General features: G+C 44.5%; 1 protein-coding gene and 1 non-coding gene across 2 annotated transcripts; one reads left to right on the top strand and one right to left on the bottom strand.

Annotated features, from left to right (window-relative positions):
* The first annotated feature begins 1,939 nt into the window (after positions 1-1,939).
* On the top strand, positions 1,940-2,038 carry LOC111590188 (small nucleolar RNA Z221/R21b). The gene has a single exon (XR_004852900.1). It is a non-coding gene; the product is annotated as a small nucleolar RNA Z221/R21b (small nucleolar RNA).
* A 16,380-nt stretch (positions 2,039-18,418) lies between these two features.
* On the bottom strand, positions 18,419-21,547 carry LOC100273225 (uncharacterized). Its single transcript, NM_001147667.1, has 5 exons — positions 20,827-21,547; positions 20,219-20,371; positions 19,904-20,107; positions 19,153-19,618; positions 18,419-18,813 (listed from the first exon to the last, which is right to left on the bottom strand). The coding sequence occupies exons 1-5, from the start codon at positions 21,245-21,247 to the stop codon at positions 18,624-18,626; spliced, it is 1,434 nt and encodes a 477-aa protein (NP_001141139.1). The 5' UTR covers positions 21,248-21,547; the 3' UTR covers positions 18,419-18,623.
* Positions 21,548-26,683: the final 5,136 nt, after the last annotated feature.

The raw sequence follows: 26,683 nt of genomic DNA, 5'->3' as shown, positions 1-26,683 counted from the left end.
CCGTCACTCACTGTTTCTAGACCACCAGATCTCGCAGCTGCGGGATTGCAAGTTCATGCTGGCGGTGGAGGTCAATGCGCTATGCGAGCAGGCAAAAGAGATCCTCATGGAGGAGTGGAAGGTACAACCCGTGCGTTGCCCCGTCACTGTGTGTGGCGACATCCACGGCCAGTTCTACGACCCCATCGAGCTCTTCCACATCGGCAGCAACGCGTCTAACACCAACCACCACTTTATGTGCGACTACATCGGTCAGTCTCTCCCGTCCTCGCATGAGGAGCCCTACGCAGACAGAGGCCGTAGTAGCCTATCCCCAGTCCAGCTCTATGTCAAGGCAACGTCGGTTCCCTGGGAAACGTCATGGAGGCGTGCTGCCTGTAGCCGATCAAAGTCTTCAAGACGCGACTGCGGCTCGATCGCACGAGGGCCTACCGGGGCATCACGCACTGCGGCACCACCGTGGCCCACGCTGAGGGCGTGCACGTGCTCTGGAAGGGGCTCACACCCTTTGCCACACACCACACACTTCATGCTCAAGTACACATGGGTGGCTTCAAGCTTCTAGAGCTCATTGGCATGTAGATGGATCTCCCGGTCATCAGTAAATCCCTTGCTCAAACTCATTTTCCCAATTTTATGCATGTCATTCTTCTGATCGTGTAAAGAATAGCTATCATGAGAATTTGTAGTACTACCATTTTTGGATGTTGTTCTCGATACATGCAATCGGTGGATTGTTTGTAACTGGTTGGCACACAATATCCAGTAGAGTTGCTGGTTATGAATGTTTGGGTAGGATATTAATAAATGGCATTATGCCAATCATAAGTCTTGATTTTGGGGGTGCATGTGTTCAGATACAATCAAATTAATAAACTGCATTACCGTTCGTGTTATACTTTTTGTATGTTACCGTCTGGATACTTATTTTGTTATTTGTAGCTTCATACTAATAGTTTGTTTGTAAGCATTTCATGGAACAATAATTTTCTCTGTATCGGTGTTTGAAAGACCGTAACTATTTGTTGATAAGCTCTAGATGGTGTTGGTTGACCTCTTAATGATACTATTTTATTCTAGAACATTTTTTGACATCTGATTTAGTCTAGAATATTTCTTACAATTCTTCGAGTTCATCAAACTTTGCAAGTGTTCTGAATACAAATCTATACATGTAACTTATATATCTTAGAACAAAAGGTAATAATGTCTAAGCTTTGACCAAACCTTGTCCAAAATGACTTATTTTGTGACCAGCAGGATTATCTTTCTTTTGGAACTATCATGTGCTAGTGATAATTTTGTATGTCTAAACATTGGACATATTTCAATTTCACATTTTAAAGAAATGTTTCTACTTTCATCTAACAACCACCCAAGCTTCATCGTCTAATTCCCGCGGCACCGATTCCGACATCACCTTGCTTGGCAACATGTTTGGAGCTCAAGATAGTTCTATTTGATTATTGTGTAATCATATTGTTTCTTAGCCCTGCATTATATGCCTTTCTATTTAGGTGATTATGTATCTATCTTTCACTAGGTTGTTGAATAGTACACTATGTTGCAGACTTAAGAATCTGTTGACACATTGGTCTGAGCTAGAAAACTACATTCTATACCCTGGTTTGTCTTGTCGTAAATTGTGCTTTACTAGGTAGTCAATACACATGTATTGTCTTAGTGGTTATCCAGTCCTACCCTGTCGATGCTGTCACAACAGCTAAGGAGTTGCCTTGGGACATCACCACATTTGTCCGTTGGAGCCAGCCAAGTCGTCATTTCTTCTGTTTTTATTTTTATTGTTTGATTTGAATTTGTTTTCTCTTCTATGTTCTGTATTTTGATTGTCATCATGTGTTGACTGCTTGAAGTTTGATCTGTTATCTCATCTATTGTTCCTCTTCTTCTTGGTATGGAAAGGGAAGCTAGGTTGTAAGGGCAATGATGATGCAAAAGTCATGCACCACTCTGAATGAGAGGATTTTCTCTCTTTGGGCTGACAAGCAAACTTTCTACCCATTTTTTGTCGAAGCCTTACATGTGTGCTTTCTTCTGTCTCCTTTTTTGTGTTGCTTAATGTGATACTTAGTTGGTTGCGTTTTGTGGAGTTCTTGAGTGATTTCTAAGAACTGGATGATGTGGGCTGACAGATCCAACCATGATGTGGACTGAATTTTATTTGTCGTCAAGAATTAATAAACAGAATAACCAGTGTACGATTTTTTATACAAAATTGAAAGTTGGTCGCCTATCCTCTACTACTGTTTATTGAATTGTTTGAAGCATTGGTTTACTTGATTCAACAAAATTTCTATTTACATTATACAAACTTGTGTTAGACTAAATTAGCAATCTCATGGTCACTGAATGTCGCTTCCAAAATATTATATTGTAAAGACCTACTGAAAGTGTAGAGCAGCGAAGGGCACCTGTGCAGCTTTGCCTGTTTGTCATGGGTGTATTTAGGGCATACAATAGTCAGTAACTTGTCATTATGGAATTACAATCAAAGATACAATTCCTAGTGACTGGAGTGTCTGTTTTCTTCCCTTGTATGTAAATGGGTTTGAGACAAGTCGAGTAGTTAATATATCCATGAACTTTGCAATCCCTAGAACAATAGTTTAAAATCTTCACAAGACTTACCACTATATTTATCAGTAAATATCTGTAAAGAAGTAAATGTGGGGTAACAAGTAGCAGAATAACTGAGAATCACTTTACAAGAGTAGAGAAAATAGTGCTAATTTGTTTACATAGATATACACATGTAGCGTATTTTACATGGTACACTTTAGTGGTAATTGACAATGTGCATTTTACAGAAGATACTTCTAGGTTTAATACTATAAATTAAATGACTCCGCATAATATGAAAAAATAGAAGTTCTTTAAACTATCTTCCCAATAATGGAGTATACGCTAGGTTGTTCACTGTGTGTTGTGGCTGCCAGTTACTCCCTCTGTTTGTAAGCCAGCTTAATTTTGGTACGTTGTCTAAATAACCATGCTTTATATTCCTAGGTACACAAGTGGTCTTTTTGTGGATTCTATTGTTGATTGAGTTGCAACATTAGTTGTAGGATTGCCTCGGATCTGTTACTATTCAAAGGAGAAATTAGCGAGCCTTATGATTAGCTCTTCTTAATTTATTCTATATCGATGTGTTCTCTCTAAATATTCGAAATTAGCAATTTGAAGGTGTGTTGCCATGGATGTAATTTTTAGTTCTTTTGGTTCGATGGAGATAAATATAAATCGATAACTATTCTAAAGTATTTGTGTCAGTCCACCTTCACAATATATAGAGATTGATAGCTATTCTTGTGAATTTTATTTAGTTTTATAGTGTTCTCTTTTATTTAAATATTATCCAATTAAACCTGTGTTCAAATTAAAATTTTACAACTTTAACCAAGTTTATAAACAAATATGTTAACATTTACAAAACAAAATAAATATATTGCCAATGCATTTACAAAACAACTTTGATGCCTAGCGTCCTTTAAATAATGTTGTTCTAGAGTGGTTCATTTTTTAGTGGTTCTGCTTATCCAATAACAGCGCATAGTACCTTTAAATAATGTTGTTCATTTTTTAGTAAAAAGGATGGAGAAGTTGAGCTTAATGATGTCTGATTTGCATATCCTTCTCGCACTTCTCATATGATTATTAAGGTACCTCCCAAAGTACTATGCATCTGACATATCCATTTACCAGATTCATTATATATAAACAATGTACATACGTAAAGGGAAACTTTAGGTAACCTGGTTTGCATCAGCTTTCATCCATATTTTTGTAGGCACTTCTGGGTTACGTGATTAGTGTGTTCTATTTTAAAAAGGAATAACAATCCATTCTAACGTGTGTGTTTTCATATTTTGTTTAGTTGTCATTCATTCCTTTTTGATCCCTGGTGAGATTGTGAGAAGGCGATTACTCTTTTATGAGCGCAGTTGGGGCTGTTGACTGCCAAGTATGCATACTTCAAATTTTTTAGATGGCATATTGTAACGCCCCGAATTTTTGCAGTTGAATTTTTTCTTTTCTTTACTCGCCAAAATTCGGGCGTTACCTTTTCTTTTTCTTTTTTCCCTCGCTAAACCTTGACCTTTTCCAAAGTTCTAGCGGGATTCGGTTTGGATTTCCCGTGTAAGAAAAACCCTAAATACTTTATGTTGTTTGATGCACCATGCCGAACCTTGCATTTCTTTTGATTGCTTTGAAAGTGCAAATGCATTCATGTAGAAAGATCGGATTTTGAAAATGAGAAGAAGATCTTTTCTTTCTTTTTCTCTCTCTTTCTCTCTCCTCTTTTTCTCTCTCTCCCGCGCCGTGGGCCGACCCCGGCCGGCCCAGCCGCCCCTGGCGCCCCCTCTTGGGCCTTGGAAGGCCCAACCGCTCCCCCCCCACCTCCCCTTTTTCCCCAATTCTCTCTCCCTCCCTCTCATTTTCTCTCATTTTCTCTCCCCCACCCTAAGCCGCCGCCGCCCCTACCCCTGCCCTAAGCCGCCGCCGCCCCCTGCCGGCCGCCCCTCGCCGTCGCTCCCCAACGCCGGTGAGCCCCCCCTCCTCCCTCTCTCCCTCCTCCCTCCCTCTCCCCTCCCCCTCCTCTCTCCTCGGCCACCGCCTTGGCCGCGCCCCCAGCCGGCCCCTGGCCGCGCGCCCCAGCCGGCCGCTCGGCCGCGCCCTGGCGCCCCCGGCCAGCCCCCAGCCGCCCCAGCCGCGCCCCGGCCGGCCGCTGGCCGCGCCTGGCCCTTGGCCGCGCCCCCTGCGCAGGGCCGGTTCAACCGCCCCTAGGGCCGGTTCAACCGCCCCCCCCCTCTGTTTTTTTTATTTTTTTTATTTTATTTTATTTACTTTCTGTGCTCCTAGCTATTTTATTTTAGGTAGGCTAATCATTGTTCATGCCATTGAAATAGGAAGTTTAATTTAAAATTCCGTTATACTAATTGATTCATGTAGTTAATTGTTTATCTCGTGCAATGTTGATCAACTTAAAATGATTAGGTTTCCATTAGTGTATATGTAACAGAAGTCTTTTGTTAAGAACCAATTGTAATTGATCGTTAGTGCATAAGATTTAACCCCCTGCGAGACCCTTTCCCGTTTCTTTCTAACCATAACAAATGCGATATCGAATGTCATACTTGATGCATACTCACTTTATTTGTTCCCTTGTATGGTGTACTGTTCTTTTGTATTAAATATGTGGATGGATGTATGTATGTTTGCGCTCGCATAGAGAACGATCCGGTCGAAGAGCCCGAGGAATTCGCAGGAGAAGCCCCTGAGCAGCAGTCGGTTGGTGGAGGCAAGTGTCCTTTGACCTATCTCTGTCCTAATCATTCTTTAATTCACCTCCCGCATCACACATTTATACCTAAGGATTGACTAGCTTTTTGTTATCCATGTCCTTGTTTACCTATTTGGGTCGGATTATTACTGCTTAGTTTGATGCTATTGCTCAACTTTAATCAATGAACATGATGTGGTTATCTATGATACGCTGTTTTCCCGTTCTTATTTATGATTATACTTGTGGCATTTAAGGGGACTCGAGCGGTTTCTCGAGTGCCTCTCCGTAAGGACCTGTTCAATGGATGACCGCCCGGGAAAACAGTGCAACCATGAGGGTGGAATGGGGTGCCCTTAGCTGAATAATTAGAGGATCCGGGGTGTAGTTCGCTTCGCCGTCGTGCCGTCAATGGGGCTCGGTGTATGCGGCTCGCTCTGCCAAGGTTGATTTGTCCCTTGGGGAGGAGTGCAGTACATTTAGGAAACCTAACGGGTGGCTACAGCCCCGGGGAATCTTTGTAAAGGCTTCGTAGTGAATCCTTGGCCATTCACCTCGGGAGTGAATAAGGGTCTTGCAAGCCCGGGCCAGAGAGGGAATCACGGCTTGTGGGTAAAGTGCACAACCTCTGCAGAGTGTTATGAAACTGATATATCAGCCGTGCTCGCGGTTATGAGCGGCCAAGGGAGCTCCAGTGATTAGCGATACTTGATCAGGGATACTTTGGTACATGTGACAATGAGATTGATGGTTCTGATTACGATTATGGTATTGGTAAGTGGTATTCTTTCCGTTTGGAAAGGATACATTGGGCTAATAACTTGGGTTAATGTTAAAACCTGGCTTTCTACTAGTAAGTAATAACCTGACCAACTAAAAGCAACTGCTTGACTTATCCCCACATAAAGCTAGTCCACTACAGCCAAACAGGATACTTGCTGAGTATGTTGATGTGTACTCACCCTTGCTCTACACACCAAACCCCCCCCCCCCCCCAGGTTGTCAGCATTGCAACCACTGCTCAGGCGAAGATGAAGCCGTGGAAGGAGACTTCCAGGAGTTCCAAGACTACGACGAGTTCTAGATGTGGGTTAGCGGCAACCCCCAGTCGGCTGCCTGTGAAGGCCGCAGTTATCTACGTTTCTTTTCCGCACTTTGATTTATTGTAAGAACTATATGGACGTCTCAGACGTATGATGTAATCGACTATTTCCCTTATTAATACTATTTTGAGCACTGTGTGATGATGTCCATATTATGTAACTGCTGTGTACGTGAATAACTGATCCTGGCACGTACATGGTTCGCATTCGGTTTGCCTTTTAAAACCGGGTGTGACATAAGTGGTATCAAAGCCGTGCTGACTGTAGGACCGCCGACCTAGAGTAGAATGGTCGTTCTAAGGACTATAGACCTCTGTCTCTGCCTTGACTTTGATATCCCTTCAAAAGTTGGTCATACCGACCAAACCTATGTTCTACTATATATTATACCTTGCTGAAAATCATGTTTTATTCTAATCCTTCATTCACTTATGATTCATTATTTGCTGGTCATATTGATTCTGTTCTTACCCTTTTGCTTGCGATGTCTTTTGTAGATGGCTCGACTTAGACACACTGCACGTAAGTCCGTCATCCCCTTCTTACCCTCCCGCCTTGCTGAGCGTCCGCTTCGCCATCCCGTGGCCGGACAGTCCAGCCACTTGGAGAGACTGCACCACCGCCTGCATGAGGAGCAGGAACGTCGACGACAGGAGCAGCAGGGCTCTTCTTTCTCGCTCCACCAGGAGATAGAGTCTGTGAGGAGCTGCTCTCCTGTGCTTCCTCTGGAGCCGCCCCCTGCACCACCACTGGGCGCCCCAGCTTCTGGAGTAGCTGCTGGAGGAGACCCAGACGACGGAGATGGCGACGACAGCTCGAGCCACGACACCGACTTCTCTGCTAACCCTGAGCCGGAAGGATGGGTTGCTCGACCCATCACTCGCGACGCTGCTCACGGGTGTCACTTCCACGATGCGCTCGACACCCTGCTACGTCGGGCATTTGACCGGCATACTTGGTCCGTCGAGTATCGCTGTGTGGTCTACCAACATAGTCGCGGGGTCTACCCGGACCGCTGGGAGGCGACTTGCTTGGTGCGCTGCCCGGAGAACAGTCTCCAGGGTGCAGAGGCCTGCTCAGAGCACTATTCTATCTCTGAACGGGACTCAGCTGAGGCAGCCATGCAAGATGCTGCACGGCGTGCGCTTTCGCACTACTGCTCGGTTTTCGGTGGGGCAGCTGACGGTCTTGACCTGAAGTATTACCCCCGCCGTCCATCTGGCAGCACAGGAGGCGTGATTGTCTCACCTGTCGGTGAGGGCAATCCTAGGTTGAGCAGCACAGTCAACCTAGCCGCCGTGCTAAACACGGAGCTGGACCATGCATTAGACGAGCTGAGTAGGGCTCGTGCTGAGATCGCCCTGCTGCGGGCTGAGCGCGCGGAACGTCGTCACTTGGATGGTGGTTCCCCCGCTCCCGTCGGGACTCAGCACCCGTACCGCTCACCTCAGCGTGGACACCAGCCTTATGGCAATCCCGACTGCAAGACCAAGATAACTCTAGAACCATAGATCGTTAGAGTTGGATCTTGTAATTAATACGAAATATATACATAGAAGCTTCAGTCTTAGCGTTAATCTCGGTCTTAGTTAGTCTTAGTTAGACAGGGTAGTTTGCTATATCCTGTGCATTTATGTTTGTCATGATGAACTATGTTTGGTTTGGATCTTTGTAATGATTGTCACCAGAGTGTGGGTATCCCCTGCATTTTGGTTTACATATTATGTTAATGGAGTTAGTTATATAGTTGGGAAACCTTTTATTCCACTTTCCTCTTTATCTGAGAAGCTGTGTGGTCTGTGTTGGAGATCAGTGAAGATGCTCATCTGTCCAGTGCTGTTGAAGAATTCTATTCTCTTTCCTTATGCTGCAAGATTTGCCAGATCAGTTCTGATGTGTGGTTGCATTCTGCAGATGTCAGAGAACAGGCGCAGAGGAGGAAGGCGTGCTCAGCAGGAGCAAGCCGCTCAACAGGAGGAGGTGCCTCAGCAGCAGCACCTGCCGCCCCCGCCCCCGATGTCGATCGAACAGATGTTTCTGATGCAAACTCAGGCAGTTCAAGCCATCGGTCAGACTCTGGCCGCCATTCAGCACCAGCAGCAGCAGCAACAGCAGCAAGCACCACCCCAGCCTCAGATGCCTCAGATGCCCAGAGACAAGAGTGCTGAATTCATGAGAGGTCATCCACCAACGTTTGCTCACTCTTCTGACCCCATGGATGCTGAAGATTGGCTGCGCACTGTGGAGCGGGAGTTGCATACCGCTCAGTGTGATGACAGGGAGAAAGTCTTGTATGGTCCCCGTCTGTTGAGAGGAGCAGCCCAATCATGGTGGGAGTCTTACCTCGCCACCCATGCCAACCCCGACACCATCACCTGGGAAGAATTCAGAGGTAGCTTTCGTCAGTACCACGTGCCTGCAGGTCTGATGACAGTGAAGAAGGAGGAATTCCTGGCTCTCAAGCAAGGGCCATCGTCTGTCAGTGAGTACCGGGACAAGTTTCTGCAATTGTCTCGCTATGCTCCTGAGGATGTCAACACTGACGCCAAGCGACAATACCGTTTTCTGAGAGGCTTGGTCGACCCCCTGCAGTATCAACTGATGAATCACACCTTCCCAACATTCCAGCACCTGATTGACAGAGCAATCATGACAGAAAGGAAGCGCAAGGAGATGGAAGATCGTAAGCGCAAGATCAGTGGACCCCAACCTGGAAGCAGCAGCCGTCCTCGTTTCTCAGGCAATCAACCTCAGCAGTTCAGGCAGAACCAGCGTCCACCTCAGCAGCATCAGCAGTTCCAAAGGCAGTACCCTCAGAATCAGTACCAGAACCGTCAGAGCAACCAGTCAGGAGGTCAGTTTCCGAGGCAGAATCACCAGGCACCTCGTCTTCCTGCCCCAGCAAACCAGCAGAACGGTCAGGCAGCACCAGCTCAGGTTGGAAACAGGGCGTGTTTCCACTGTGGAGAGCAAGGCCATTGGGTGATGCAATGTCCGAAGAAGGCAGCCCAGCAGCAGTCAGGCCCAATGCCCCAGCAAAGCAGAATGTGTCTCAGCCTGGAGCAGGCAATCGCTCTCAGCCGCGCTATAATCATGGAAGACTGAACCACTTGGAGGCTGAAGCAGTTCAGGAGACCCCCGGCATGATAGTAGGTATGTTCCCAGTCGACTCCCATATTGCAGAAGTGTTATTTGATACTGGAGCAACGCATTCTTTCATTACTGCATCATGGGTAGAAGCACATAATCTTCCAATTACTACCATGTCAACCCCCATTCAAATTGACTCAGCCGGTGGTAGAATTCGAGCCGATAGCATTTGTTTGAATATAAGTGTGAAAATAAGGGGGATAGCATTTCCCGCCAACCTTATAGTAATGGGTACTCAGGGAATAGATGTCATCCTAGGGATGAATTGGCTAGATAAGTATCAGGCAGTTATCAGTTGTGATAAAAGGACAATCAAGTTGGTGTCCCCGCTAGGAGAGGAAGTGGTGACCGAGTTAGTCCCGTCTGAGCCAAAGAAAGGAAGTTGTTATCAGACAGCTGTTGAAAGCAGTAAAGCAGACCCAATTGAGAGGATCAAGGTTGTGTTCGAGTTCCCAGATGTGTTTCCGAAGGACTTACCGGGTATGCCACCAGAGCGGAAAGTTGAGTTTGCCATAGAGCTTCTTCCTGGAACCGCCCCCATCTTTAAGAGAGCTTACAGAATATCTGGACCAGAATTGGTTGAGCTTAAGAAGCAGATTGATGAGCTGTCAGAGAAAGGTTACATCCGGCCAAGCACCTCGCCTTGGGCCGCCCCTGTCCTATTTGTGGAAAAGAAAGATGGCACCAAGAGGATGTGTATTGATTATCGAGCTTTGAATGAGGTCACGATAAAGAACAAGTATCCTTTGCCCAGAATAGAAGATCTGTTCGACCAGTTGAGAGGAGCCAGTGTGTTCTCCAAGATTGATCTGAGGTCAGGTTATCATCAGCTCAGGATCCGACCTTCGGACATTCCGAAGACGGCATTCATTTCCAAGTATGGGTTGTATGAGTTCACAGTGATGTCTTTTGGTTTGACCAATGCGCCAGCATTCTTCATGAACTTGATGAATAGTGTATTCATGGATTACCTTGATAAGTTTGTGGTGGTATTCATTGATGACATTCTGGCTTATTCTCAAAGCGAAGAAGAGCATGCAGATCATTTGAGGATGGTATTGCAGAGATTGCGAGAGCACCAGTTGTACGCAAAGTTGAGCAAGTGTGAGTTCTGGATCAGTGAAGTCCTGTTCTTGGGTCACATAATCAACAAGGAAGGATTGGCTGTGGATCCGAAGAAAGTGGCAGACATTCTGAACTGGAAAGCGCCAACAGATGCTAGAGGAATCAAGAGCTTCATTGGAATGGCCGGATATTATCGGCGATTCATTGAAGGGTTTTCGAAGATTGCGAAACCAATGACCGCGTTGCTAGGCAACAAAGTTGAGTTCAAGTGGACCCAGAAATGTCAAGAGGCCTTTGAAGCGCTGAAAGAGAAGTTGACTACAGCGCCCGTCCTAGTCTTGCCTGATGTGCACAAGCCCTTCTCGGTGTATTGTGATGCTTGTTACACAGGTTTGGGATGCGTGTTGATGCAAGAGGGAAGAGTTGTGGCTTACTCGTCCCGACAGTTGAAGGTTCATGAGAAGAATTACCCAATCCATGATCTAGAGTTGGCAGCAGTGGTTCACGCACTGAAGACATGGAGGCACTATCTGTATGGACAGAAATGCGATGTTTACACAGATCACAAGAGTCTGAAGTACATATTCACTCAGACAGAGCTGAACATGAGGCAACGAAGATGGTTAGAGTTGATCAAAGACTATGAGTTGGAGATTCATTACCATCCAGGCAAAGCAAACGTAGTGGCAGATGCTTTGAGCAGAAAGAGTCAAGTCAATCTGATGGTCGCTCGCCCGATGCCTTATGAGTTGGCCAAGGAGTTCGACAGGTTGAGTCTCGGGTTTCTGAACAATTCGCGAGGAGTCACAGTTGAATTGGAACCTACCTTGGAGCGCGAAATCAAAGAAGCGCAGAAGAATGATGAAAAGATCAGTGAGATTCGGCGATTGATTCTAGATGGCAGAGGCAAAGATTTTCGAGAAGATGCTGAAGGCGTGATATGGTTCAAAGACCGCTTATGTGTTCCCAATGTCCAGTCCATTCGGGAGTTGATTCTCAAGGAAGCTCATGAGACCGCTTATTCGATTCACCCTGGCAGTGAGAAGATGTATCAGGATCTGAAGAAGAAATTCTGGTGGTACGGAATGAAGAGGGAAATCGCAGAGCATGTGGCTAAGTGCGATAGTTGTCGAAGAATTAAGGCAGAGCACCAGAGACCAGCTGGATTGTTGCAACCGTTGCAGATCCCTCAGTGGAAATGGGATGAAATTGGTATGGATTTCATAGTCGGATTGCCTCGCACTCGAGCCGGCTACGATTCTATTTGGGTAGTGGTGGACCGTTTGACCAAGTCAGCCCACTTCATACCTGTCAAGACCAGCTACAACAGTGCAGTATTGGCAGAGTTGTATATGTCTCGGATCGTTTGTCTTCATGGTGTGCCAAAGAAGATAGTGTCAGACAGAGGAACGCAGTTCACCTCTCATTTCTGGCAGCAGTTGCATGAAGCCTTGGGCACACATCTGAATTTCAGTTCAGCTTATCACCCGCAGACAGATGGCCAGACTGAAAGGACCAATCAAATTCTCGAAGATATGTTGAGAGCCTGTGCGTTGCAAGATCAGTCCGGATGGGACAAGCGATTGCCTTATGCAGAGTTTTCCTATAACAACAGTTACCAGGCCAGTTTGAAGATGTCACCGTTTCAGGCGCTTTATGGAAGGAGTTGCAGAACTCCGTTGCAATGGGATCAGCCTGTAGAGAAGCAAGTGTTTGGGCCAGACATTTTGCTTGAAGCCGAAGAGAACATCAAGATGGTTCGAGAGAATCTGAAGATAGCGCAATCGAGGCAGCGAAGCTATGCAGACACAAGAAGAAGAGAGCTGAGTTTTGAAGTCGGAGACTTTGTCTATCTGAAAGTGTCACCGATCAGAGGAGTCAGAAGATTCGGAGTGAAAGGCAAGCTAGCACCCCGCTACATTGGTCTGTACCAGATCCTCTCAAAGCGTGGAGAAGTGGCTTATCAGCTCAGCCTGCCAGAGAATTTGTCTGCTGTGCATGATGTCTTTCATGTGTCTCAGTTGAAGAAGTGCTTGCGTGTGCCAGAAGAGCAGTTGCCAGTGGAAGGTCTTGAGGTCCAGGAGGACTTGACCTATGTTGAGAAGCCAGCTCAAATCCTTGAGATTGCAGACAGAGTCACCCGAAGGAAGACCATCAGAATGTGCAAAGTCAGATGGAATCACCACTCTGAGGAAGAAGCAACCTGGGAGCGTGAAGATGATCTAGTGGCCAAGTACCCAGAGCTCTTTGCTAGCCAGCCCTGAATCTCGAGGGCGAGATTCTTTTAAGGGGGATAGGTTTGTAACGCCCCGAATTTTTGCAGTTGAATTTTTTCTTTTCTTTACTCGCCAAAATTCGGGCGTTACCTTTTCTTTTTCTTTTTTCCCTCGCTAAACCTTGACCTTTTCCAAAGTTCTAGCGGGATTCGGTTTGGATTTCCCGTGTAAGAAAAACCCTAAATACTTTATGTTGTTTGATGCACCATGCCGAACCTTGCATTTCTTTTGATTGCTTTGAAAGTGCAAATGCATTCATGTAGAAAGATCGGATTTTGAAAATGAGAAGAAGATCTTTTCTTTCTTTTTCTCTCTCTTTCTCTCTCCTCTTTTTCTCTCTCTCCCGCGCCGTGGGCCGACCCCGGCCGGCCCAGCCGCCCCTGGCGCCCCCTCTTGGGCCTTGGAAGGCCCAACCGCTCCCCCCCACCTCCCCTTTTTCCCCAATTCTCTCTCCCTCCCTCTCATTTTCTCTCATTTTCTCTCCCCCACCCTAAGCCGTCGCCGCCCCTACCCCTGCCCTAAGCCGCCGCCGCCCCCTGCCGGCCGCCCCTCGCCGTCGCTCCCCAACGCCGGTGAGCCCCCCCCTCCTCCCTCTCTCCCTCCTCCCTCCCTCTCCCCTCCCCCTCCTCTCTCCTCGGCCACCGCCTTGGCCGCGCCCCTAGCCGGCCCCTGGCCGCGCGCCCCAGCCGGCCGCTCGGCCGCGCCCTGGCGCCCCCGGCCAGCCCCCAGCCGCCCCAGCCGTGCCCCGGCCGGCCGCTGGCCGCGCCTGGCCCGCCCGCCTGGCCCTTGGCCGCGCCCCCTGCGCAGGGCCGGTTCAACCGCCCCTAGGGCCGGTTCAACCGCCCCTAGGGCCGGTTCAACCGCCCCCCCTCTGTTTTTTTTTATTTTTTTTTATTTTATTTTATTTACTTTCTGTGCTCCTAGCTATTTTATTTTAGGTAGGCTAATCATTGTTCATGCCATTGAAATAGGAAGTTTAATTTAAAATTCCGTTATACTAATTGATTCATGTAGTTAATTGTTTATCTCGTGCAATGTTGATCAACTTAAAATGATTAGGTTTCCATTAGTGTATATGTAACAGAAGTCTTTTGTTAAGAACCAATTGTAATTGATCGTTAGTGCATAAGATTTAACCCCCTGCGAGACCCTTTCCCGTTTCTTTCTAACCATAACAAATGCGATATCGAATGTCATACTTGATGCATACTCACTTTATTTGTTCCCTTGTATGGTGTACTGTTCTTTTGTATTAAATATGTGGATGGATGTATGTATGTTTGCGCTCGCATAGAGAACGATCCGGTCGAAGAGCCCGAGGAATTCGCAGGAGAAGCCCCTGAGCAGCAGTCGGTTGGTGGAGGCAAGTGTCCTTTGACCTATCTCTGTCCTAATCATTCTTTAATTCACCTCCCGCATCACACATTTATACCTAAGGATTGACTAGCTTTTTGTTATCCATGTCCTTGTTTACCTATTTGGGTCGGATTATTACTGCTTAGTTTGATGCTATTGCTCAACTTTAATCAATGAACATGATGTGGTTATCTATGATACGCTGTTTTCCCGTTCTTATTTATGATTATACTTGTGGCATTTAAGGGGACTCGAGCGGTTTCTCGAGTGCCTCTCCGTAAGGACCTGTTCAATGGATGACCGCCCGGGAAAACAGTGCAACCATGAGGGTGGAATGGGGTGCCCTTAGCTGAATAATTAGAGGATCCGGGGTGTAGTTCGCTTCGCCGTCGTGCCGTCAATGGGGCTCGGTGTATGCGGCTCGCTCTGCCAAGGTTGATTTGTCCCTTGGGGAGGAGTGCGGTACATTTAGGAAACCTAACGGGTGGCTACAGCCCCAGGGAATCTTTGTAAAGGCTTCGTAGTGAATCCTTGGCCATTCACCTCGGGAGTGAATAAGGGTCTTGCAAGCTCGGGCCAGAGAGGGAATCACGGCTTGTGGGTAAAGTGCACAACCTCTGCAGAGTGTTATGAAACTGATATATCAGCCGTGCTCGCGGTTATGAGCGGCCAAGGGAGCTCCAGTGATTAGCGATACTTGATCAGGGATACTTTGGTACAGGTGACAATGAGATTGATGGTTCTGATTACGATTATGGTATTGGTAAGTGGTATTCTTTCCGTTTGGAAAGGATACATTGGGCTAATAACTTGGGTTAATGTTAAAACCTGGCTTTCTACTAGTAAGTAATAACCTGACCAACTAAAAGCAACTGCTTGACTTATCCCCACATAAAGCTAGTCCACTACAGCCAAACAGGATACTTGCTGAGTATGTTGATGTGTACTCACCCTTGCTCTACACACCAACCCCCCCCCCCTAGGTTGTCAGCATTGCAACCACTGCTCAGGCGAAGATGAAGCCGTGGAAGGAGACTTCCAGGAGTTCCAAGACTACGACGAGTTCTAGATGTGGGTTAGCGGCAACCCCCAGTCGGCTGCCTGTGAAGGCCGCGGTTATCTACGTTTCTTTTCCGCACTTTGATTTATTGTAAGAACTATATGGACGTCTCAGACGTATGATGTAATCGACTATTTCCCTTATTAATACTATTTTGAGCACTGTGTGATGATGTCCATATTATGTAACTGCTGTGTACGTGAATAACTGATCCTGGCACGTACATGGTTCGCATTCGGTTTGCCTTTTAAAACCGGGTGTGACACATATATGGGAACTTCATTAGATCAATTTTTAGGATGTTAATGATCTGTTGACACTAAGAAAGCAAGAGATTGAGAGGGAGGCTGCTAACTCTGGTGAGTTAAGAGGGGCAAGGCTTGAAGATGAGTTTGAGTCATTTATTCTCGCACAGAAGTATATGACAACAAAACATGAACAAATAAAAGGAAATTATGTTCCTAAGAGGATGCAGGTAGGCACTAGCTATTTTGATTTTTTTTCATGCTACATCTTGATTTAGTTGAAGATGCATGTCTAATTTGTTTCTTTTTCGACAGTTGTCTGAAGAGTTGACTGGGTATCCTCCAACAGATAAAACGACAATTGAGGAAGAGAGTTCATGGATACATAACTATGAAGGATTTCTGTTCTTTTTTGGCATTAAGTATATATTGACTAGGACATTGTCAATAACGTGACCATGCATGCCAACAAATTTGAAGTATGCAAAATTATGTAAATTTGTTTCTCAATTTTATGTTTGCTCATCTTACTTGTTTTTTTGGCTACTTGACAGATTCCATTCTTGCAGAGAAGTTTTTTGGATAACGAGGATAACACGAGAATTATCTAAGTGACTGTGTCAGCAAGTCTGCACAATTGTGGGATGAGCGACGAAAGATGATTCTAGATGATGCCTTCTTCCATTTCCTTCTTCCAGTTCCATCAATGGAAAATGAAGCTCGGCCATTGTTGACGACAAAAGCCAAATATTGGCTCTATATGGAATTTGGGAAACAATTGTTGAACAAGGTTACTGTTAATCCTTGAAAGAAGATGCAGACAAGAAGGATGAAGGATGCAGACATTAATTTAGGGTGAGGAATCAGAATTGAGAGTTATGGTCTGCTGCTGGGGTCCTAGGAAGCCAACAACCACCTTTGTAATGTTAGAAAGGTGTCGCTGAGCATCACCGGAAGAAGAATGACTTTTGTTTAATACATGTTTGGTTTATGTCTTTTGTATTTCTGCATATTGTTGGTCGGCTGGAGCCTGGAGTTACATGGGGGTCACGGGCACCAGTGGTGCTCGGAAACGAACGAGGAGCTAGACGTTTGGGCTGTCACAGCTCATGGCAACGGTGTAGGAGGCCTTCTGCTTCGCCAACAGCTCGATCAACTTGCCGACTAGCTCCCGGTTGCTGCACATGTATCCCAAAAAGACGCCCCGGAGGCTCTGGAGCGCGGCCACGACGCTGTCGTTTGAGAAGAGCTTCTGCCACAGATCAACATTCCAGTACCTGCGATCCAACGACATTTGGGATGGACCTATTGCTTCACACTAATAGCACACATGCACGACTGACAAGTCAAAAAGGAAGAGATCATAATGCACCTTATAAACGGTTGCTTAGGCTGATAATTGTAGCCTCCACCAATCTTGGGCACCTTCTCGACGCTCATGCCTAACTCGTGTAGCATCATGTGCACAATGACATAGAGGTCGTATGTGTCGACCTACATGCAAAGGAGATAGAGAGACCAGTGCATTTCATAGATAGCGACATTTGACTTCTAGAGTAACTTACGAAAGCACAGGCTCCGGACCTGTTAAGTCCAGTTTCTATGTTCTTGCATCTCGATGCATCTGAATCCTAAGGTTCCACAGTTGTCGAGGAACTAGGGGGAGGGAAACACATCCAGATTGCTAGAAATAAAAGGTTATATATATATTTAAAATTTGCAATTTATGAGCGTATCCAAAGTTGGTATCTAGAAGTAAAATAATGTATATCATTATGATTTACAAAAGAACGTTGAGGATGCTCTTAACATAAAATATGTACCTCGACATTACATCAGATATACACAAATCAAGTTGGCGATATTTGTAAAATTCCAAATCAATTGAGGGATTCTGAATCTCTTCGTGCCTGTCGCATTTAAATTGTAAAAAAGATAAAATTATGCATAAATGGGATTCAAACTATAATTCTTAGTTCTAAACCCACATTCATGCCTATCTAGCCAATATGACACACACATATTTACAAGTACAAATAGAAACCTTAGCAACGCACGGACATATATCTAATTAAAGATTTAAGGGAGGTAAGATAACTTCATTACTCTAGCAATTCTCTTATATATCTTCATTGTTATAGTGGGAAAAACCGCTCCAGTCTTCCCTTCAAATAAAGAAGAGTTGCATCTCCTCTAATAATGTTCGGGTATACAATAACTATCATCTTCTTTCTTCCACATCCTCCATTCTAATTCTAAAAATATAGATCTCGTGTATTATGAAAAAAATATTGATGATCTACAGAAGCATTTCCTTCAATATTTTAGAAAACAAAAACACTATTGATGACCGTCAATACCATTATATTGAGGATTATCGGCGAGCTGATAGAGATGCTGACAAGCACGCCAAACAGCAATGCCAGGATAAAAAACATTTTTACGTGCTAAGGCTCTATTTGTTTTTAGGATTACCAAGGATTTATATCCTCTTGATTTAATAACTTGGTATTTTAATATAAGCTTCCATTATCGAAAATAATCCAGCTTATAGATTATATAAACACCTAATAACCCACTTATAGGTTATTATAATCTAGATATCTTATTTATATAATCCACCTAATAATCTATGATGTTTGTTTGTCTCTTAACTTATTTAAGCTAGATTAAAATTATATAATCTAGAGAGTAAACATACATGACCTAAATTGTTTCGAGTTAGAACCAATAAAGCCCACTTATCTATGGCAAAGAACAGAAATCAATGTCTTCCCACTTAATCTTCTAACAAATGCACTAAAGCATAGAGCACGTACAAGAGATATCGATGGTTACTTCACATCCGATACAATTTTTTTCAAAAAGAGTCATCATGATCGTAACTCTGTAATTTCAGATTTGACACAATTATTTTTATGGTACCGGAGCACTTCGGTTTGTGCAAATTTTCATACCTATCGTAGATATACACACAAAACTCAATGAGATTTGAGCAGACCATGGCCCGTGGAACAAATCACCAAAAACAAAGCCTAAATGAACTATGAATATTTTATTGGCCAACTAACGTACAAGCCACCACGAAGATCTATTTTCAGTTGACTCCCCGATCCAGGCATTAGAAGGAGCACTTTCCTTGTTGAATATTTTGTAGGCATCGCTGTAGACCGCTACTACATTTGATACAACAGCAAGAACAATCATGAAGATCGCCAGAATTTTGTCCCACTTCTTGGCAATACCTTGTGAATCCCTGATATACCAAAAGTAAAACGGATTAGAGGTTACCGGAATAAAGTGTCGTTCAACAACTAGGCATCATGGCAGCAACCAATCCAGAAATCCATACAAACTATAATCCAGCTTATCTATCAGGTGTGCTGCATATGGGCTACAGTCATAATCAACAAATATATCTCAAGAGTAACCACAGACAGGGATTCTTTTCTTAATTCTCATTTGTCGCATGCTAAGAGGTCAATGTGCATTCTAGAACTAGAAAAAGAAGTACAACAAACTAGTTGAATAAATCTGCTCGAAGGGAACTGCTATTACAACTATCCTAGAGAAAGATTTAACAGAATCAAGTTACCTTAAAGTGATCGCAGCTGGGAAAATAAAGGCGATACAGACAGCAGCAGTTGCCCCAGTAAACTGAAAGGCATCCCAAATACTAGGAATGAAGATTGCAGACCCAAAAATCACTAGGAGGAGCGATGCTGTAATTATGCCGAATCTTCTGTTGTCAGAAGACAGAGGCCTTGCAGAGGCGAAGAGGAGCCCATCCAAATTAAGCCTCAATGCATGGAATATCATGGGGAACACAAGCATCAGGTGAACAGCATAGCTCACTCTGACAGCATCATTGAGGACTGAACTGTATGGGATCCCAAGATTTGAATCAAAGTTGGAGAGCACATCAGAGAGTGTAGATTCACCAAAGAGGAGATATCCAAAGAAACTTGTTGTGATGTAGATGGTCGAGCATAGTGTCAATGATGTGTGTACTATTGGCTTAATCTGGGTAGAGTCCTTTAGCTCATTATGAATTGGGTGAACTGCAAAAAATGTAAAGCAGATCTCCTTAGGAGGTGAAGAAGGAAACATTTTTTTCCTGGGACTTGATTGTACACTAAAGACGTCAGCTCAAACAAGTTATATGGATAGCTATCAAACTAGCCTATGACCATTTATTCATTTTTTCTCATTTTATGCTCTTGAAATTCACATCATTAACAGTAAAACTTTCCAGGAATGCAACCATAAAATAGCAATGTGCATCTTTTCCATTGCCTTCGTAATTATATTCGTTTTCTGCAGTCAGAATTAGAAAATGCTCTTACCATTGTAATGGCAAACGTAAGCAGTGACAAGAACCGGCACTGCTGTAAAAAGTTCCCAAACAGATGCCAAATCAGAAACAGTGGGAAACAACTTGGGCATTGGAATTTGTCCACCTATCAACTTGATGACAGCAATTCCTGCAGTAATAATAACGAATACAACCGCCAAAGCAACAGATATTGTGGATGTATAGCTTAGTGAATCTGCAAGAGAAAAATGAAAAGAAACACATGTTGTCAAACATATAGTACTTAACCAAATATCCACTAACTATCTACAGCCTGAAATAACTTCTTGGTAGCTCAATTGCTTACCAATACGCTTCAAGCATGCTAGTGGAGTGAACACACAAAGGGTTGTGACAAGGAGAACAAATAAACGCCCATTCCACCAGTGTATTCCAAACCATCCTTCTAACACACCATAGTGATGCTCACCACCAGAAGTGGATCCAGAAAGCACATCGCCTGTGACATTGAACATTTGTATGTCAGTAGGAACTAATATCCTTCAATTGGGGAAACATTGAAGTAGTATCATTTTATTGAAATTGAATTATATAAAGTGCAGACTGAAAATGTAAAAGGCGTTCTGGTCGGCCACAAGTGAAACAAACTCACATTTCCTTTCAAATCCCATGGGGTCTCAGACCTTATACAGAAATAGAAAATACATATACTGCCAATTAACAAACATGTTTTCCAGTAATGAGCAGAAATTTATTGAAAGCACAAACAGTCAATTGCCCAATATTTCGTTTTCATTCGGTGTATGCTGCACAGGAAGCAACATCTGCTCCTAAATCCACGGTCAAGACTCAAGAATAATCCGAAAAGTGATTGAGCTACTACTTGCAGTATAATATATAAGTCCAATTTCTCAAATCAATGGCCAAGAGATCACAATCCTAAGGTGATGTTACCTATAATGATCATGTACACAATCATGACGCCGACGTTGTTGATGACGACGCAGACCTGGAGCAGCCTCCTACCCCACCATCCGAAGGCGTCGGCCATGGCCGCGCTGTAGGAGCGCGCGCCCGCGGCCCGGCTGAACCGCACGAGCAGCTCGATGGAGGCGTCGGTGAGGAGCGCGGCGAGCACTATCATGACGAGCCCAGGGACGAGACCGAGCACCTTCATGGTGGCCGGTAGCGCCATGATGCCCGCGCCGACGATGGTGGTGGAGAGGTTGAACACCGCGCCGGCGAAGGAGGCGCCGTCGAACTCGTGGAACGCGGAGGCACCTGCGTCGTCCTCGTCCCCGTCCCCATCCCGCTTCGTGGGGAGCAGCGGGTCGCTGGCCCCCGGGAAGTGGTCGTTAACGGCCCCGCCGCCCATGGCGAATCTCCCAAAACAGCAGAGTAGCGGATCCTTGAGCTGTAGCGGAAGAAATTGCACACGCACAGAGAAGAGCAAATTCTTTGGCAAGGTCACGGAAAGGGGCTACAGGAACGATAGGATGTTGTTATCAGCAGTTGGCTACTGACACTCGTGAAAGAAATTTCAAGAACTAGCAAAATAAAAATAAAAACCAGTAGCAGAATCGCCAAGAATCTCGCGCAACAGGATATGAGATACAGCAGGGCAAGAGAAGACTTCGATTGGCTGGGTAGCGATTCTCTTCCGTGCCGTTGAAGCGACGGAACAAATGGGTAGAAGTAGAACAGGAAGAGGATTAGGAAAAACGTGGTGCCACCGCTCTACTGTGAACCGCGAGACAAGGACCGGGGCACCCTAGCAATTTTTTTGATAGGGAGAGAGCCATTTGGTTTCGGTGGTAGTGGCTGCAAATCTGCTGCGCGTCTCTGTTGAGACCTGTCGCAATTTTTGTACTCAATTTTTTGTCCTATTTTGGATTATTTCAGTTCCTGTGTTTACGAGTTACACTGTAGCTCTATGATTAGTAGTAGTTGGTTTTAGTGTTATGAGGGGTTAGTTGCGATCCAGTTTTGCCATGTGGGGAGCAAAGAAAGAAAAAGAAACTCTGCGCATGCCGACCACGTTCCTTTATCAAATCGCCAAAAAAATGAGTGAGAATTCAATCCTGGGGCAGCCCCGATCGCCGAACTTTAGCAAAGATGTCTCCATGGCCGGATTGCGATGAATTCGCCTCGAACGTGTTAGTCCATTACTTGCTCCAAATCAGAAACAGTCCTTTTATCAAAAAAGAAAAATCAGGACATAATAAAGGATCAGTAAACATGTGACGAAACTCGAAACATGCTATAATCAGATTCCATATCATTGACCTGTATGAGCATGCGATATCAGTCTGGATCACGATGATGGAAGTGATCTATAGGAACCGGACTCTATCAGCGTGTTTGGAATAAGATTGTTTATCATCTTTTCGCTCTTCACTTTTTTATTTAGTTTGTGGAATAGAATGAATTGATATATCACTGTTTTATTCCTCTATAAACTAATAATTAGTAATAATACGAGGAATGCACTCATTTCATCAAATTTGTGAAATAAACTTATGATGCACCATCTCATTATATTGATCATTCTTAAACATTAGTTATTCTAACTTGCATGAGCACCGATCATAAATTTATACTACTCTATTAAAAACTTAATGTAGGCACCTGGTGCTACCACGGCCTCCATATAAACACTCTAGGCCTGCCCCATGCGCCCCGACTCGATGTCGTGCTCTGTGGGTCCCACGCTCTCTCAGTTACTGCCCTATGGACCCCCAGCGCCCGCGCAACCAGCTACATCGCCTGTCCAACACCCAACCCCGCCCATACAACTATCACACCTCGTAAAATAGTGCAGAGCGAGCACTCGAATCCACGCCCCCTGCTCTAAAAATTTAGGGCTAACCACTAGACCATATGTAACTTAGTGTTTAGAAATAAACAATAATTATGTTTGAATAAACATCTCATTACCTATTTATATGATATATAACAACCGTAGTAAAGCACGAGTAATTAGCTAGTCTATCTTATAAGACATAAAGGATATAAGTGTAATTTAAGATATTAAAAAAACTAGATAGAAGAACTCTTCACTGTCTAGACAGTTAACTAGAGGTAGACAAAAAAATAGAAATAAAAATTGCATCTTTAATATCAAGCTAGCAAACATTGATATAACAAGGAATATAGATTCAGTCAAATGAATAATTTATAAATTCAATACATTTCAAATCAGTCATCTGAATAATTTATAGCTGAGAGATTTATGTAATGGTCGCTTCATCTGTTCCAACATGTATTGGAATCTAAATTTTTATTGTTGTGGCTCGGAGATTTATATAATGATCATGTCATATGCTCTAATACATATTGGAATTGGATTTTGTTTCGTCATTGAGGGCACGAATAGACATAATTCTAATTCATATAAGCATGCCAAAAACAAGAAAATGATCAAATAGGTGAACAAAAGATTACGTATAGCTTATTATTTTTTGGAAATGGAAGATACATTAGCTTTAAGTTCGTACAATGAGTTACAAGTTCTTGAAAACACATTTTTCGGCCTTTGTTGTGTGGGAACACGCAACCAATACCACCGATACAACATATAACCGAGTACAAACTAGTGTCTATCAATTCTTAGACTAGACCGCTACCCATGCTCTTGGGAAAAGAAATCCGCGACCACTCACGTCAAATGAAGTGAAGCCTCCATAGTAAGCTCCTGTGAATCCGCTCGCTGAAGGATTGCCCAGTACAGACCTAATGTATAGATGCAAAGATAAACTGCATAGAAGAAACACAATTTTTCTTTTCAAATACAAGGTTATTTCTACAACCAAATAGATCAACAAAAAGGCTGCTACCCCAAGCAAAGCAATGGACTGCATAGTGTCAGGGAGCCCCTAGAGCCACTGTCAAAGCATGTGTGTAGCATTAGAGGGCTTAGGTATACTCGAAGCGCAATGGAAAAAGGACCAAACAGATCTAGCAAACCGGCAATCGAAGAAAAGATGATCGATAGTCTTTTCGTGATGACACAAGTAGCACTTCGTATAACCTATCTAGTTTCGTCGAGCTAAATTATCTTTCGTAAGTAGAACACATTTGCGAAGATACCAAAGGAAGATTTTAACTTTGATGGGTGACCTGATCTTCCAAAGTTTCGAGGTAAAATTAAGGGCTTCTACCTGAATTAAGGCATGGTAATGCGATTTCACCGAGAATATGTCGTTCCTTGTTAGATTCCAGTGAAACATGTCTGGTTCATTCTGTAGGGTAAGATTAGCAATGAGAGAGAATAAAGCATTCCAGGCTGCTTGGGGCCTACAAGATCCCTGCGCCATGATAAGTTTGGTGGAGACCGTACCTCAGCGATGGATATATATATTTTGGTCTAGCTATGTTGTACAAAATTGGGTACTGGGTCCTCAATGTTGAGAAGCCTAGCCAGACGTCCTCCTAGAAACATACTTGTGAGCCGTGCTTTACCTTGAAAGAGAAAAAATGGAGAAAGTATCGCTTCACCTTCATAAGACTGTACCAAAAAAATGCAAGTTGCCCTATCTCCATTCTACTTGGGATAACGGGGTCAAACTAAGGTATTTGTTTCGTAGAAGTTGTTGCCAGATCCCATCCGAAGTCAACAGCTTGAAAAGCCACTTACTTAGGAGAGAAATGTTCTTTGTGCCCGGATCGTGAATACCTAAACCCTCTGTATTTTAGCTTGAATGAGTACGTTCCACCTAGCAAGACGATATTTTTCTTGTGCTCGCCCCCTTGCCAAAAAGCGAGAATGGAAGTAATCCAACTTTTTCAGAATACCTCTAGGCAAACTAATACAGAAAGACATCATATACATTGGGAGACTGGTGAGCACTGCATTGATCAGTGTCAGGCGACCCCTATGGATTAGTGTTTGCCTTTCCAACTGCTCAAACGCTTCTCGAACCGTTCCTCAACCTTTCTCCAATCCGAGTTTCTTAGCTTTTTATAGTGAATGGGAATGCCTAGGTAATTGAGCAGGAATTCTCCTATTTTACAACAAAAAATGCCTCTATACATGTAAATATCATTCTGGGCTTCACCAAAACAGTATAATCCACTCTTGTGGAAGTTGATTTTGAGGCCTGATAGCTGTCCAAAAGTACATAAAAGGAGTTTCATGTTTTGTGCCTTCTCGATATCATGTTCCATGAATAGATTAGTGTCGTCAGCATATTGTAGTATGGACAATCCACCATCAACTAGATGGGAGATAATACCACCAATTTGCCCAACACTCTTAGCCCTATTGATTAGAACGGCTAACATGTCTGCCACAATGTTGAAGAGTAGAGGAGAGGGGGGGTCTTCTTATCGAAGGCCTTTTTCGTCTAAAAAATGTACCCGATCTCTTCATTCACATTGATAACAACACTTCCCTCAAGATAAAAGTTTCCACCCATTTAATCCATTTGGGTGAGAATCCTTTCATACGAAGGGACTAGAAGAGAAATGTTCACTTCACTTTGTCATAGGCTTTTTCAAAATCAATTTTGAAGATCACTCCGTCTTGGTTTTTCCTATGCAGTTCATGGAGGACAACAACACCCCCTAAGATGTTGTGACCACACATGAAGGCTGTTTGGGATGGGTTTGTTGGGGCGAAGGCTGATTGAACCCTCGCTTGGTTCATTTATAACGTGAACAAGATAAATCATGACAGAGGGAAAGTGAAGTCCACTCCAACCAAGCGAAGGCCTTAGGACGGAGGGACCGACCAAGACAGGCGAAGGCTTTGTCGGCTCCCGGTTCGACCAGGAAAGGCGAAGGCCTTGCCGACTCTCGAAGGCCCGACGCCCTAAGACGAAGGCTACTATCACTACTCGCGCGTGTTATTGAAGCGGGCCCATGCGGAACTATCCTGGGTCGCCTGGCCCCACTTGTAAGCTATAGCACAGGGCATGATTGATGGTGTATCCATCCAGGTTGTACTTAACCACACTGTAATGGCATGTAATAACCCTTGAGGGGGAATATTCTGGGAATAACGTATGTAACCAGGGGCATAAGTGTATTTACCAGGGTGAGACTGTCCCCTGTTGACCTATAAATACCCCCGCACTATACCCTGATGGGACAGACTAAAAGACACTGTTGCTCTAATCCACCATGTTGTTAAGCATCAAAGCATTCCCGTTCTCCCACTGTTTGGACTTGCTCGACCACGTGTCAGTGAGTTCCAACATTTGACGCCCACCTTTCGTGCTCTCCAAGAAAGCAACTTTGAAGGCCACCGCCTCCATCGATGACACAGCGAAGGTGGCCCTTCTCGCTGAGAAGAAGGGCAAGGTAGCCCTTGTTGGCGACGTCCCTCATGAGGCCATCGAGGATGGAACAGTCAACAGCAAGCGACATCGCTAAGAGAACCCGCCCACCCTAGAGGGCACCGTTCGCACATGCAGCTCTGAGGGACTACCTCGGGCACCTCCGCCAGGCTTCACCCCCAAGAGGCTGACGACATCATCGAATACGGTGAAGTCCTTGCATCTTAGCCGAGGACCAGCTCAAGTTGCAAGAACTTCGCATCAAGAACAATCACCTACAGAAGCAAAAGGAAATACTCGCAACCAAGCACCAACGCATCACCATGTAGGCCAAGGTCAGGCAGATGAGGAACAGAAGGCCAAAGAGCTAGAACAACTAATCGCAGATATGCAAGGCAAAGACCCCCCACCTGCAGCAAAACCCTCTCCACATACCAGTCCTACCCCCAACTACTTTTCAAGGACTAAACTACCTTGATGAACAAAGCCCTCTCGCTCCACAGCTCCAAGCCTCACCTTGGCCCAACAACTTC

This window comes from Zea mays, chromosome 9, assembly GCF_902167145.1.
Source record: "Zea mays cultivar B73 chromosome 9, Zm-B73-REFERENCE-NAM-5.0, whole genome shotgun sequence".
Classification (NCBI taxonomy): domain Eukaryota; kingdom Viridiplantae; phylum Streptophyta; class Magnoliopsida; order Poales; family Poaceae; genus Zea; species Zea mays.
This window is presented reverse-complemented; position numbering and strand designations above follow the sequence as displayed.

Bases quoted from the DNA above. Each gene is read 5' to 3' on its own strand.
- LOC100273225 (NM_001147667.1), bottom strand. From the start codon at position 21,247: ATGGGCGGCGGGGCCGTTAACGACCACTTCCCGGGGGCCAGCGACCCG. The intron at 20,108-20,218 runs GTAAGCAATTGA...TTTCTCTTGCAG, and splicing joins AGCATGCTTGAAGCGTATTG to ATTCACTAAGCTATACATCC. The intron at 18,814-19,152 runs GTAACTTGATTC...TTGGTATATCAG, and splicing joins CCAGCTGCGATCACTTTAAG to GGATTCACAAGGTATTGCCA.